Here is a 13,865-nt window from a genome sequence, read left to right as displayed (position 1 = left end):
ATATACCAGGAATTTCAACGATGAGAAAGTTCATGAAGAATGTGGTGGGGTAATGCAATCTCATTATCTCCAGGGCCTTCCAAATCAAGGGCAGGCGGGGCAGGGCCGCTCCAAGGGCAGCTTCCCGGGAGAGCTCTGAGGGTACTGGGGAGCCGCGGGCCCGGGAGAGGAGCAGCCTGTGCCCCAAGTGTAGGGCAAGCTAAGAGATTTTAGGCCAATCCCTTGGTCCTGAAGTTCTGTCATCATTTTACTTTTTCTCTTTTTCCTCAGTGCTGGGTATGGAACCCAGGACTCACACGTGCCAGGCAGGCGTACTGCCACCGAGCCACACCCCAGCCCTCTCTTCCTCATAAAAGTGACAGTGACATTTTTGCAGGGTTGAAATATAAGAACTTTCACTTCCTACCTAATCCTTGTCTTCACGGTTTTAATCTCATCAAATGTGTCACTTTGGTATTCAGAAAAGACAGAAGATTTAATTTCTTTTCTTAAATAAAAGATCTCCATGAGGCTCTAAAGCAGCAGAAAACGATCAATCCCCCTGCGATGGCAGATGCAGTGTGGTGCCATGATGGCAGGCCGTGGTGAGCACCTGTTCCATCCTGAGCAAACACTGGCAATGCCAAAGCAACAAATGTTGGGGGGAGGAAAAAAACACCCGACCACCTCTCTACAGGATGAGGGTGACCAGAACCAAGCTCCCGCTATTTTCTTTTTCTTTTTTTTTCTTCATGCGCTGCCATGCCCAGCCTATTAGAGCTTTTTTTTTTTTCCTTAAAGACCTTTATTTTATTTATTTATATGCCGTGCTGAGAATCAAACCCAGTGCTTCACATGTTCTAGGCAAGCACTTAGCCACTGAGCCACAATCTCAGCCCTTGGTATAATGACTTTGGACAAGTGTGTCAAAACCACACTGTAGGAAAATGACTATTTTTTATATATATATAAAATATATATATATATATATATATATACACACAAAAAATATATATATATATATTTTTTTAGTTGTAGATGAACACAATACCTTTATTTTATTTTTATGAGTTGCTAAGGATCGATCCCAGTGCCTCACATGTGCCAGGCGAGCGCTCTACCACCAGCCCCAACCCCTGCCCGTTCCTGCTATTTTCTAGTCAGTAGCAAAGCCCTGGGCCAGTCTCCTTACATACCAGCTTCATGCCAAGATTCTTATCAGAGAAATTCAAGGATTTCCACTTGGGGCACAAATGCCATGCCCAAGTCTGTGTATCATGGCATGCAGGCCCTTGGCTGGCCTTAGCAGCGGCAGAGCCATGCCAGGGACTTACCTGCTGGAAGGTGTGGCAGCACAGTGGGCCACATCTGCAGGAGTGTGGATCGCCAGTTTCTCCTGGTCAGCCTGGGCACCATGGACTGGCTGGTTGGGAGCAAGGGGCACCCCACCTTCCTTCCCAGGAACCATTAGCTTTGGGGGGAAATAGAAAGAGACAGTGAACCTTGTCAGTGTCGGGCATGAGCGAACAGCGTGCCCTAATTTAGTGGTGTCTGCTTTTGGGCTTTCCCATCTCCAGATCTGTCACCAGGTAGACAGGCACCCAAGGATCTTTATCCTTGCTGGGACTTGGCTACTGGAAGACATGCATGTAATGACTCAGAGAAAGAAGGAAAGAGAGGGGGAAGGAACCTGGGAAAGTTGTCTTTCTGTTCTGGAGTCTAAGCGGTTCCCTTCTCTCAGTCTTTCAGCCCTCCAGTTACCAAAGAGCTCTGCTTCCAAACCCTCAGTTCAATGCTTTCGCTGTAAGAGCTCCTCCACAGCCCCGGGGAGGGAACACAGCCCTGGGGAGCCCACGGTCCACCCAGCTTTCAAGATACCTGGTGAGGGTGTTGAGCATTTAAGCCAGCAGCGAACACTACTGGATAAGCCAGGTCAGCTGATCCAAGGCCCAGGACAGCAGGCTGATAGGAAAGGCGAGAGCTTGAGAGCTGAGCAAGAGAAAAACAGAGGGGCAGAGGAAAGGCAGGAGAAACAGGCGCCCTAGATGTGAGCTCAGGCTCAGCAGGGGAAAGGAATGGTCCCAGCCACAGGGGCACCTGCAGGCCTGGTGCAGTGTGGATTAAGGACAAGACAGGCGTTTTTAGACCACTTTTTAGGTAAGAAAATTCAGAGGCTTGTATAAACTGAGATTGGGATCCCTGGCTCTGGAGCCTCCTGAAGACCTCCAACGAGCTCCTGGCTCCCCTTTCCCAAGTGCTCAGCTAACTGCTTCCGTCCCAGCCTGGCACATCTGTGGGGTGCAACCCAGAGCAGAACTTGCAGCCAAAGGCATCAGTTTTTCCAAAGTCACTCTATTTTCTCCTTTGTCCTTAAGGTCCCTTTGAAACAGAAGGCCATCTTCTCTAATAACACCCTCCATTACCCCTGAGTATGGGAAGGTTCCTATTTTTATTGAAAAAAATACCAGTCATGAATTGTTTATTTGGAATTTGATATAAATAACTCCATGTATTTTTCACACAACAGAAGGAGGCGGGGCAAATGAAAATCCCTATTTTGGGCTGCTGGGCTGTGGCTGTGTCCTGTTAAAATCAATTACCAAGACTCAAAACAATCCCACAGACCAGTTAGGGATGTTTAAGGAACTACACACTGTACTGCATTTGCACTTTTCAAATAGGAAGAAGCCATCTCGTCATAACCCCTTCTTCCCATTATGAACTCACTTGATGGGAAAAGGCCAGTCCTGCCATGGGGACCCTCAGAGTGTCCGTCACCACAGGAGTAGGGGTCTGAAAATGTGCCTTTGTGACAGTAAACACACACTGCGCACAGACACACACAGAGACAGGAGAAACAAGAGAAGAAAAAAGAAAAGGGACTTGAGAAAGAAGTGGAAACACCTCTGGAGGGGGCTGCGGTGAGAGGCTGGAGGGATGGAGGGACTCAGGACTGCGCTAGGAGACCGCTCTGGCTTCCCAAAGCGACAACCTCAAGGGTCCCTAGAAAGAATGCTTTCCCCAGGGTGCACCCTGCGTGCCTGCCTCCCTGACAGGAGTGAAGCTGACTCAAACAGCTATGACTCGGCCAAACAGAGAAACCTGAACCAAGCATTAGTCTTTGTTAGTCAGAAAAAGGTGGGAGGAAGCCAGAGAACAATTCTAATAGGAAGGGCCTGAGAGGAGGTGCAAAGGGAGCAGAAGGACAAGGATGCTGGGCGTGTAATGTCACACTGGCAGCCTTTTTCAAGGAACCACAGTCTTCAGGGATGGGTTCAAACAGCAGACATTTGTTGGCCAGAATTTCTCCCCACCCCAATACCAGAAAGTGAACCCAGAAGAATTCTACCACTGAGCTACACCCCACCCTTCTTTTTATTTTGAGACAGGCTACCGCTAAATTGCTGAGGTTGGCTTCCAACTTGAAATCCTCTTGCCTCAGCCTCCTGAGTTGCTGGGATGCAGCGTTTGCGACCACACCTGGATAATTGGCTGGAACTTCAAAAACCTCAGGTGTATACTTTCCTATGTTGTCCTGGGGAAGATGAGGAGGTATGCAGAGGTAGGTGTGTGTGTGTGTGTGTGTGTGTGTGTGTGTGTGTGTGCGCGCGCGCGCGCGCTCATACACACATGTGCATGCCTGTAGTCCCTGACAGTGTGGGACAACTCGACAGAGTAAAAGTCAGGGTCCTCTCAAAACTCTTAGGACTACAAAGCTACTTAGGGTATAATGATTGTTTGGGGTCTTGCTGCTCCGTCTTCAAATCTGTCCAACTAGCTAATCAATGCTTAGAATGGGATGGAGGACTTTAGGACACAGTAGCAGGGTCTGAATGACAACTATTTAATGCCTAAAGTCCATGCCCAGGTAACACAATGATCCTTATTTTACTGGAAAAATAAACATCACATTAACATGTATTTATTAGACTCAAGCAAAAGTTCCAATAAAAGTTTTTAAACAATGAAAATACCTGGATTAAGCCAAGGAATTAACTATTGAAAAATTAATTAATTAATTGATGTTATCAAGGATTGAACCCAGGGGCACTTAACAACTGAGCCACATTCCCAGACCTTTTTATTTTATTTTTATTTTTTTGGTACCAGGGATTGAACCTAGAGGGGTTTTACCACTGGGCCACATCCCAGCCCTTTCTATATTATTATTTTTTTATAAACACACAGTATCTTTATTTATTTTTATGTGGTGCTGAGGGTCGAACCCAGTGTCTCACACATACATGGCAGGAGCTTTACCACTGAGCTGCAGCCCCATCCCACTTTTTATTTTATATTGAGACAGGGTCTAAATTGCTTAAGGTCTCACTAAATTGCTGAGGCTGGCCCCAAACTTGTGATCCTCCTGCTTCAGCCTCCCAAGTCTTTGGGATTATAGGCGTGCACCACGGCACCCAACAGGAATTAACTATCAACAGGAATGAAGAAAATTCACAGTAACTCATTTTTTTTTCTGCATCATCCATTCAAAATAAATATTTCTGCACCAAACTGTACCAACCTTGATTAGAGGTAGTCGGGGGTCACTAAGAAGTGCACATCATTGATAAAATAATGACAAGACACCATCAGTCACAAATATCGTAAAAAGGCAGCCTCTTTTCACACAGGTCAACAAACAACTTATAGGATCACATTTCCAGTGGATCAAAGAAAGTGGTGTGTTATGTCCAGAATCACCATCTCTCATATCCCCTGACTCATAACTTTATTTACTGTTCATGAATCTGTCAGTTATAAAACAAAATTAGACTGTTTAAGGTGACATATCCATATTCTTATCAGCTATAAAATATTCTTATCAGCTACTCCCAGCTGGGCATGGTGGCGCATGCCTCAGTTCACAAGGCTGAGGCAAAAAGATTGAAAGTTTGAAGCTGGCCTTAGCAATGTAGCGAGGCTGTACGCAAACTAGTTTTATACTATATTTATCTCAAAATAAAAAGCAAAAGTGCTGGAGATATAGCTCAGTTGGTAGAGTGCTTGCCTCAAAATAAAAAGCAAAAAAGGGCTAGGGATGTGGCTCAGTGGCTAAGCACCCCTGGGTTCAATCCCTGGTACCAAAAATCATCATCATCATCATCATCATTCATCATCATCTACTCCCATGAATGCCCTGATTAGAACATGTATGCCAGATAAGAACATGTATATTTCTCTGTTTGTGTCAACTTTGCTCATCAAGAAACAAACCATCAGCCCCTCCATGGCCAGAATAATGCTGACACTCGTGCCCCACATAGACTTATAGGAAAGGAATCATTCCTACGCCCCAAACCAAACTATCTAGACAACTTTAGAATAGAAATCTTTTATATTCTGGTGCTAGGGATTGGACCCATGGCTTTGTGAAAGCAAAGCACATGCTTTACTACTGAGCTACACCTCTAGCCCTAGAGCAAAAATCTTTCAGTAAAAGTAAGAGTGACCCATGAATTCTGCAGTGTCATTCCCAGACATTAACTCATGTTGCTGAAATAGCTGAGAACCACAATTTTAATCTGGTTTCTCCCAAACAACCCAGGATGGGAAAAATTTTTAAATTTTTATAATTAAAATAATACAGAAAACAAAAGTTTTATGGAGAGCTAATTAATGTAGCGCTACTAAATAAGATGGTGAAAGGGGATAATCTGGGGCTAAAGGAACGTAGAAATGGGTAGGGCTAGAACAAACTAGTTAATGTAAGAGTCACAAAAGAAAAAGATCATGGAGATGATGGGCAGGGAGTACAGGGAGCTGGAGGCAATGAGGAGGAAGTTGGGGTGGAAGGGAAGAAATGTATCCCTGAAATTCAGTCCACTGGTAAAAACTACTTCCTGGCCAAAGTCATCTCAGCCCCTTATCCATGCAGGACTGAAGAGATGCTTTCCTGGGGTAAGCTGACAATGTCATTTCAAGCTAGTGTTTCACTGAAACTGGGTTTGTCCCTGAAGATTGACTCCAGTGGAAAATTTAATGGTTAGAATGTTTGAGAAAAGAATACAAACAGGCAGATAAACTGTTAAATATTAAGAAAAGCTACATTACTGCTTTCTTACTGGCATTTTATACTAAGTAATTATTGGGCTCCTTCCATTATTAGAAACCACTTAAAAAGAGCAATAGCCTACTAAATTAACAAGTGTAGGCTGGAGTATCTCTCTGGTGTCTGAAGGCACTTGGAATTCAGTGACTGATTTTCTAGGGAATTTAAGACCTTACCAGGAAGGGAAAGGCTATGTAATACTGTGGGTTAAGAATGGTTACAGGTGAGAAACACTGCAATACTATGTGCTGCATAACACGGTCACTCCTCAAAATAACCCCCTTGAACAATCGTGAGCACCACAAAAAGGGACTGTTAATAAATTTGAATACCATTCCATAAGGTGTGCGGACACATACAAACTCACGCACCAAGTAACCACCACCAGCCCAGAGCCTGTTTCCCCCTACCTGGGATGGAGGGGAGGTGGAAAAAGAGGTTGTACACACTTCTTGAGAGTCTTCCACTGATGGGTATGTCACTCCAGCATCCTCCCCAGCAGTTCTAAAGTGAGGAGAGAAGAGAGAATGAATTCTGTGGTGGTGATGGCAGTCAATGTCAGAAAGTAGAGAAAGAGTTGTTAAATAAGGATGGGAAGAAAAAAAAAATAAGGATGGGAGTTGTTATTAGAACTTTTTCAGGTAGAGTCCATAATGCCAGATGACGACATGAAGACAATTTAATTTTTCCAGGATATTCCACAAATTACTGACTTTTTTTATTTATTTGTTTGTTAGTTTGTTTGTATATATGGTACTGGGGATTGAACCCAGGGCCTGGCTCATGCTAGGCAAGTGCTCTACCCTGAGTCACATCCCCAGCCCTTTTTATTTGATTTTGATACAGAGTCTTACTAAGTTGCCCAGGCTGGCCTGGAACTTGAGATACTCCTGCCTCAGCCTCCTGGGTAGTGGGGATTGCAGGTGTGCAACCACCACACCCCAAAAATGAATGGCACACTTGCATTCTCCAAGTAACTTGTGACATATAGAGAAGTCATATCATTACCATCAAGATCCAAAATGTCCAATAATTTTCTGGGACACTCTACATATCCCAAGTCACAGTGTACCTAACAGGCAGCAGAAAGGGAAACTAGCTCCTTGATTTCTGTCCATGAGGCAAGTGGCTGCTTTCACCTAGCTGCAGTTTGGGAAAGCACCTTTCACATTCCTCACCTGTAATTGCAGGGGTGCATGGGAGAGGAGCTGGAATAGGGACGGTCCACAAAGTGATCAATGATAATCCCCATGATAGGTGGGGTCCTCTCAAATTGCCTGTAATGCAATATGCAAATTGCAGTATTTGTTAGAATGTCTTCCCAGCCCCCTTGAAGTCCTTAGAGGGCCCCTCACTTCATATCTATTGGCTGATACTGGCCTTAGGTATTGCAATCTCTAAATATAAACTACAACCTCTATGTTCTGGACAAGTTGAGTCTGGGACATTCAAATTCTCCAATTTGACAACTGTGAGCACACTCTTGGCTTGATTTTATTCTTCTGAAGGGGATGCTTTCAGCAACAGCAAGCTGACCTGTAGGCTTAGCCTTGCAGTTTTGGGAAAGGTAGGAGGCTTAACCTCCCTGGGATGGTTCTTTTGGATTCTGATGCTTCTCTCACCTGGTGGACATGAATGCCAAGTTAATTCTGTAAGCACAAGAAAGAGTGATGGTGCCCACAGGGGTGCCCACTGTCCCAACACGAACGGTCTGGAAGCCTAGGAAAAGAGAGAAGTGATTAGCTTTTATCCAGAGAATGCCACATGGACCATAGTTTGTCTTTCCCTAATTATTCAGCCTGTTGTACAGTCTCTAGAATTATTCACTTAGCATCTTGGGTGCAACAACCTCACTCTCTTGTGTGTGTGTGTGTGTGTGTGTGTGTTATGTGTGTTTACTCCCCCTACCAATTTATCCAATTTTGACCCCATATTGGCAAAGGAAAAAGCAGTCTATTCCCAGGTAAAACTACCTTCAAAGAAATAAAAATTACTGAGTTCCAGGTGCTTTTGGGAAAATTATTAGGTCCTCCCTAGGAGCTACATAGACCACTTCCTTCCTTCCTATCTTTGCTTTACTTGTATGACACGTATGGAGATGAAGGGCCATGTATTATAACAGATAGCAACCAAGCCCATCTTTGAAGTTAGAAGCACTCTTAACACTACAAATGTTTCCCGACCATGATACACACCTTCTCCTAAGCCATTCAGTTGAACTTCCCCAAAATATATCCTGTAGGGAAGAAAGAAAAAGAAATGTTACCTGATTCTTTACTCTCAGGACCTCTCTGGTCAAAACAACAGGAAACCAAATAAATCAAATAGAGTATATATATATATATATATGGAGATTGCTGGTTAAGAAATGAAGAAAATAATATTTAAGTAGAAACCGCTATTTATGTTTTTTCTCTATGTCCCTGAGATGTTTTAAAAGTATACCTACTAGGGGGATGGGGTGGTGGCTCAGTGGTAGAGTGCCTGCCTTACGTATGCAAGACACTGGGTTCAATTCTCAGCACCATATTCAAATAAATAAAATAAAGGTCCATTGACAAAAAATATATATATATAATTATATTATATATTATATAATTTTCCTAAAAAAAATATATATATATATATATTTATTTTTTTTTTAGGAAAATTATACCTATTAGGAAATAAAGTATATAAATAGAGTTGGCAAACAGAGGATACTGCTACGAGAAGGTCCTAGGTTTTGTCAAGTAGCTTTCAATTACAGGCCACTCTACTTGCTTGTCATGAGCCATTCAAAAGTAAATGGGTGGCTCAGCGGTAGAATGCTCACCTAACACGTGTGGGGTGCTGGGTTTGATCCTCAGCACCACATAAAAATAAATAAATAAAATAAAGGGATTGTGTCCAACTACAATTAAAACAAAATATTTTTTTAAAAATTGGTTAAAGGGGCTGGGGATGTGGCTCAAGCGGTAGCGCGCTTGCCTGGCATGCGTGCAGCCCGGGATCGATCCTCAGCACCACATACAAACAAAGATGTTGTGTCCGCCGAAGAACTAAAAAATAAATAAAATTCTCTTTCTCTCTCTTAAAAAAAAAAAAAAAAAAAAAAAAAAAAAGGCAGGGGAGGTAGCTCAGTGGTAAAGCAACTGCAAGGGCCTGAGTTCAATCCTTAGTACTACAAAGACAACAGACAAAACAAATAACACCCCTTACTCCCTCCATCCTATTACACAAATTCTAAAATTCAGCTCTACATATGTAATCCGAAAGCTAAACCAATGGCTCAACACTAACACAAAGGAAAGAGTCCTGGGTGATTCAGGAGCTCTGGCTTTCCCTGTTTGCTCACATTTTTCTATATAGTCTCATATCCTCCACTCCAGTCTTTTGGACAATCTGAGTATGGCTCTCATGCCTTGCCAGCTGTTATACATCCATCTGGGATGATTATTCTCCCTTACTTCTACCAGCTGAATTTTCTTTGCCTCACAGTTCACCATGAATGCCAGCTTCCTCCATGAGGCCTGTCTTCTTTCTCCCCCCAACATCAATCTTTCTCTTCCTCTGTGTTCTCCTAGTACTTTCCCCAATACTGCAATGCAGTTTGCAAATACTGGTTTTTAATTATAAAAATACATATCAAACTTTTCCCATCTGATTAGAAATACGAGTGCAAGGCCAAGATAGAGTTGCATAATGTCAGGACTAAAATGGCCCTCGATGCAGTGTGGAGGTGAAATCCTGCAAGGAAAATACCATAGCATTACTTCCATAGACAACTAGTTTGAACACTTCAGTTAAATTAGCAGCTCCTTAGACCATATGTCTGAAGTCAGCTCTGGAATCAAGGAGGCTGTGGCATCTTCCCAGGAGAGCCTAGCCTGTTTTTCAGTCTTCAGCTTCTTTCCCAGCTTTGAGGCAAAATGATGACTATGCAGAAACAAAAGGGCAGTGAATCTGGTGTTTCTGGAACACTGAGGTTCTTAAGGAAGGCTGAAAAGTGATCACACAGAAGCTACACTATCAATAATCCAACCAACCACCTTCTCCAAATCAGGATGAGCTTCCATGCTGCTTACCTGTACAATATGACATACTCATGCCCTTGTTTTCGGGAGAGTCTGTAAGCGGGTGTCACCCTAGTTATAGCAAGAAGGGACTTCAGCAGCAGTGACAGCCTGTTGTACACTGTGTAGGAAACTTTGATTTCTTTATCACACCTGAGGAGCACACAGACTTTTATTAAATGCTGGAACCGTGCCAATTCATTATTAAACATGTTCTTCACTAAAGGTCTGATTAGAGTTCTTGATCAGCAGATTGTCTAAGTCAGCCAGGTTGACTTTCTTTAATTATGAGACACAGCAGATGAGCACCAAAAAATACCTTATATGTTTTTTCTAGTTTGGAAGCGGCTATCTTTCTAAGAAATAAAGCAGCACACTTGAGCTGTCTAACTATACAAAAAAATATGAAGAAGTCAGTCTGGCACTAAAATTTTGGACCATAACGTGGCAACTGAACTGCCTTCTGTTAAAATAATAATAATGATGCCCCTGCCACACATGCTTATCACTGAGATTTTCCTTTTGGTGGGTTGATATTTCCTCAAGACTTCCTGTATACACTTCTTAAAAACTGAAGCCTCAAGTAGGAGGTAAACTAATTTGCCTTAAAAGAAAGAAATCGGAGGAAGGAGATAACATGCATTTCCAATCCATGACCGGCACAGTGTGTGAAAGAACAGTGCAGGGAGACCTTCCTGGACAACTGCCACACAGAAAACGGACAAAACAGAGCAGTCATGTTTCACAAGCTCGCGAGGGATTTAATCAGAGAACTTGCTGTACTCTGGGAAAACAAAAAATCCTTTTCAGTTTCTCTGCTGCTCCCTTCTCCGTGGTGTGTGAGGCTCTCTGAACTGACACTTCCTCTGAAGGTCATCTCTGTGCCTAGGCTGGAAGCCAAGCATGAAGCAAATTGTAGCAAAGACCCATTGGCTCTGCTCAGTGGTCAAAATGGGCCCCGTGCCTCTGAACACAAAGGCCTGCTTTCACATGATGTCATCATCTGCTCTATTCTCAGCTATCAGCCGCGGATCCTGAGACAGAGTACTTACTTTTCATTCATTTCAAGACACCAAATTTCCAGCTCCATGGAATCTCCCTGTGGATGGGACAATTAAAAAACATTTCAGTTTTCAAAAAATTATCTCATTTTTAAATTATAAAGCTCAACATAGCCCAATAAAAATATTGAAAGGTAGACAGAAGCAAAAAGGAAAATAAAAACAAATGTCAACCTATTTAACCAGTTGCTTTTCTAAAAAGTTGGATCACATTTATGTATACTATTTTTTTTAAAATTTAGTCATAGTTGGACATAATAACTTTATTTTTATTTATTTATTTTTTATGAGGTGCTGAGGATCAAACCCAGTGCCTCACATGTACTGGGCAAGCGCTCCACCACTGAGCCATAACCCCAGCCCTATATACACTATTTTATCACTTGTATTTTTTTTTTGGGGGGGGGGTACTGGGCATTAAACTCAGTACCAGTCCTGAGCTACCATCCCAGCCCCATTTATTGATTTTTTAAATTTTCAAGCAGGGTCTTACTAAAATGCTGAGGCTGGTCTCAAATTTGCCATCATCCTGCTCAGCTTCATCCTGCCTCACTCTCCTGGGTTATCAGGAGAGTGCTACTACCCTTAGCTAAGACTTTTGATGGATTTCCAAACCACCCTTCAGAAAAACTGACACACAGCGTGTTGACACACCCCTGTAGTCCCAGCAACTGAGGAGGCTTGGGCAAGAGGATCACAAGTTTGAGGCCAGCCTTAGCAATTTAGTGAAGCCCTAACTAACTTGGTGAGATCTTATCTCAAAATAAAAGTAAAAAGGGCTGGGAATGTGACTTGGTGGTTAAGTGCCCCTGGGTTCAATCCTGGTACCAAAAGTAAGGGGAAAAAAAGTTCTTAGGGCTGGGGTAGCAGCCCAGTGTTAGAATATTTGATTATCATACCTAAGGCCCTGTGTTCAGTCCCCAGTAACCCCCACACACACACAAATCTTGAAAGCTTACTACATGCTGTCCCAGACACTATGCTTGGTCCTGAGGACACAAGTGGTTATTTATTTTCTGCCTCATTTCATAAAAATCTCAAAAACATAAGGATATATGAGTGGCATAGCTATTGATCTTAAGAATAAGAGTGGTTAGAACATGAGCAACAGGAACATGTGTTGATTACCTATTATATGTCACGGGAAACAGTTTAAAACTAAGGATTCAATGAAAAAAGTAGTATAGCCCTGCAAGACTGTGAAGTGCAGTGTCACTTTGGTGGTGTTTATGAGGGCAGGGTTAAGTAAACTGGCAAAATTCGCTCAGCTGGGAACTAAACTTATCTATGAACAGCTCCAAACTCCATTTGCCTTTTATTATATCATAAAGCTTCATAATCTACTAGTGGAAATACATTAATAAACATGCTAGAACAGCCAGGCAAGATGACGCATGCCTATAATTCTAGCAAGTAGGAAGGCTGAGGCAGGAGGATCGCAACTTGGCAAAACTCTGTCTCAAAAAGAACTGGGGGGGGATGTGGCTCAGTGGTAGAGCACTTGCCTCATGTGCATGAGGCCCTGGGTTCAATCCCCAGCACCACCAAACAAACAAAAGCAAAAAACACTCATGAAAACGATATTTGCCTCAATCCTATAATGGATTAGGGTGAACAAAGACAATTTTTTTTAAATATTTATTTTTTCAGTTGTAGTTGGACACAATATCTTCAACCCCAGCCCAACAAAGACAATTTTTAAAACTCACAATATAGCAAATTATACTGGAACCAAATATAAACAAAGTACCATAGGAAGTCTAAGGACAGCAGTTACCTCTCCCCCAAAAGGGAGATTTTCTTTTCTTTAATTTTTTTTAATATTCATTCTTTAGTTTTAGGTGGACACAATATCCCTATCTTACAATTATGTGGTGCTGAGGATCAAATCCAATGCCTTGTGCATGCTAGGCAAACTCTCTACCACTGAGCCACAACCCCAGCCCTCAAAAGGGAGATTTCCTAGAGCATGTCAGTTGAAGGATGAGTAGAAATGTCATATGAAGAAGAGGGCAACAAAGAGTCTGCTCCATATTGCTGGAATAATAAGTACAAAAATCACAACCCTTGGACTGAGGGTGTAGTTCCATGGTAGAGCACTTGGCTAGCATTTGTGAGGTCCTGGACTCTGTCCCCAGCACTGCAAAACAAACGAGTCTCCAACAAGGCCCCTTAGGAAAACGATGAAAAGTTCAGAGAGGAAAGGTGCAGGAATAAGTTGAGAAATGAATTGGAACCAGAGGGTGGGGAACCTTGAGTGCGGCGTGAAGACCCCATCCCAGCCACTGCCTTACTTACCTCAGAAGTCTTGAGTGAGATCTCCACACACATGGACCGCCCCACAGCGGGCAGCTGCCCTGCCAATGCCTTCTTGGCCTCATGTGTAACCTCCGGGATGTCTTTGATTGCTAAATTGAACTAGAAGACAAAAGGGACTATTGTGTGAAGCACTTTGGAGGAGCACTGCAGGAATACAAAGCAGCGTGCCGGTCATGCAGATATTGCTTGGGCTGATTATGGGAGACATACATGCACTTCTCCCTTCCCCATAAGGCATAGCTGGCATCAAAGCCCCAGATCTCAGGTTGAAAAGGTTAGTTACCTATTACAAGGATTAGGTAACAGCCATAATTTTTGTCTTCTAAGGACTAATCCTTTCATCTCCGAAAGCAGAAAGTCAAGAACCAAATAAATTCAGGACTAATTTCAATAAGGAATATA

At 42.9% G+C, this 13,865-nt stretch overlaps 1 protein-coding gene across 7 annotated transcripts in view; it reads right to left on the bottom strand.

The window, feature by feature from the left end:
- Positions 1-13,865, bottom strand: part of ATG13 (autophagy related 13) — a 50,375-nt gene that overhangs the window by 8,105 nt on the left and 28,405 nt on the right. For 2 of the 7 annotated variants that reach the window (XM_081279947.1, XM_081279946.1), the window contains 10 exons: positions 13,443-13,562; positions 11,136-11,182; positions 10,096-10,236; positions 8,224-8,264; positions 7,651-7,747; positions 7,207-7,305; positions 6,439-6,532; positions 2,707-2,805; positions 1,858-1,968; positions 1,314-1,450 (listed from right to left, as the gene is read on the bottom strand). In XM_081279947.1, coding sequence (XP_081136073.1) covers positions 1,314-1,450; positions 1,858-1,968; positions 2,707-2,805; positions 6,439-6,532; positions 7,207-7,305; positions 7,651-7,747; positions 8,224-8,264; positions 10,096-10,236; positions 11,136-11,182; positions 13,443-13,562 — 986 coding nt within the window. The remainder of the gene's footprint in view (positions 1-1,313; positions 1,451-1,857; positions 1,969-2,706; positions 2,806-6,438; positions 6,533-7,206; positions 7,306-7,650; positions 7,748-8,223; positions 8,265-10,095; positions 10,237-11,135; positions 11,183-13,442; positions 13,563-13,865) is intronic. The other 5 variants (XM_081279948.1, XM_081279950.1, XM_081279949.1 and 2 more) reach the window with 5 other exon arrangements.

This window comes from Spermophilus citellus, assembly GCF_964194105.1.
Source record: "Spermophilus citellus genome assembly, chromosome: 2".
Classification (NCBI taxonomy): Eukaryota; Metazoa; Chordata; class Mammalia; order Rodentia; family Sciuridae; genus Spermophilus; species Spermophilus citellus.
The sequence above is the reverse complement of the archived record's forward strand: the minus strand, read 5'-3'. Positions and strand labels throughout refer to the sequence as shown.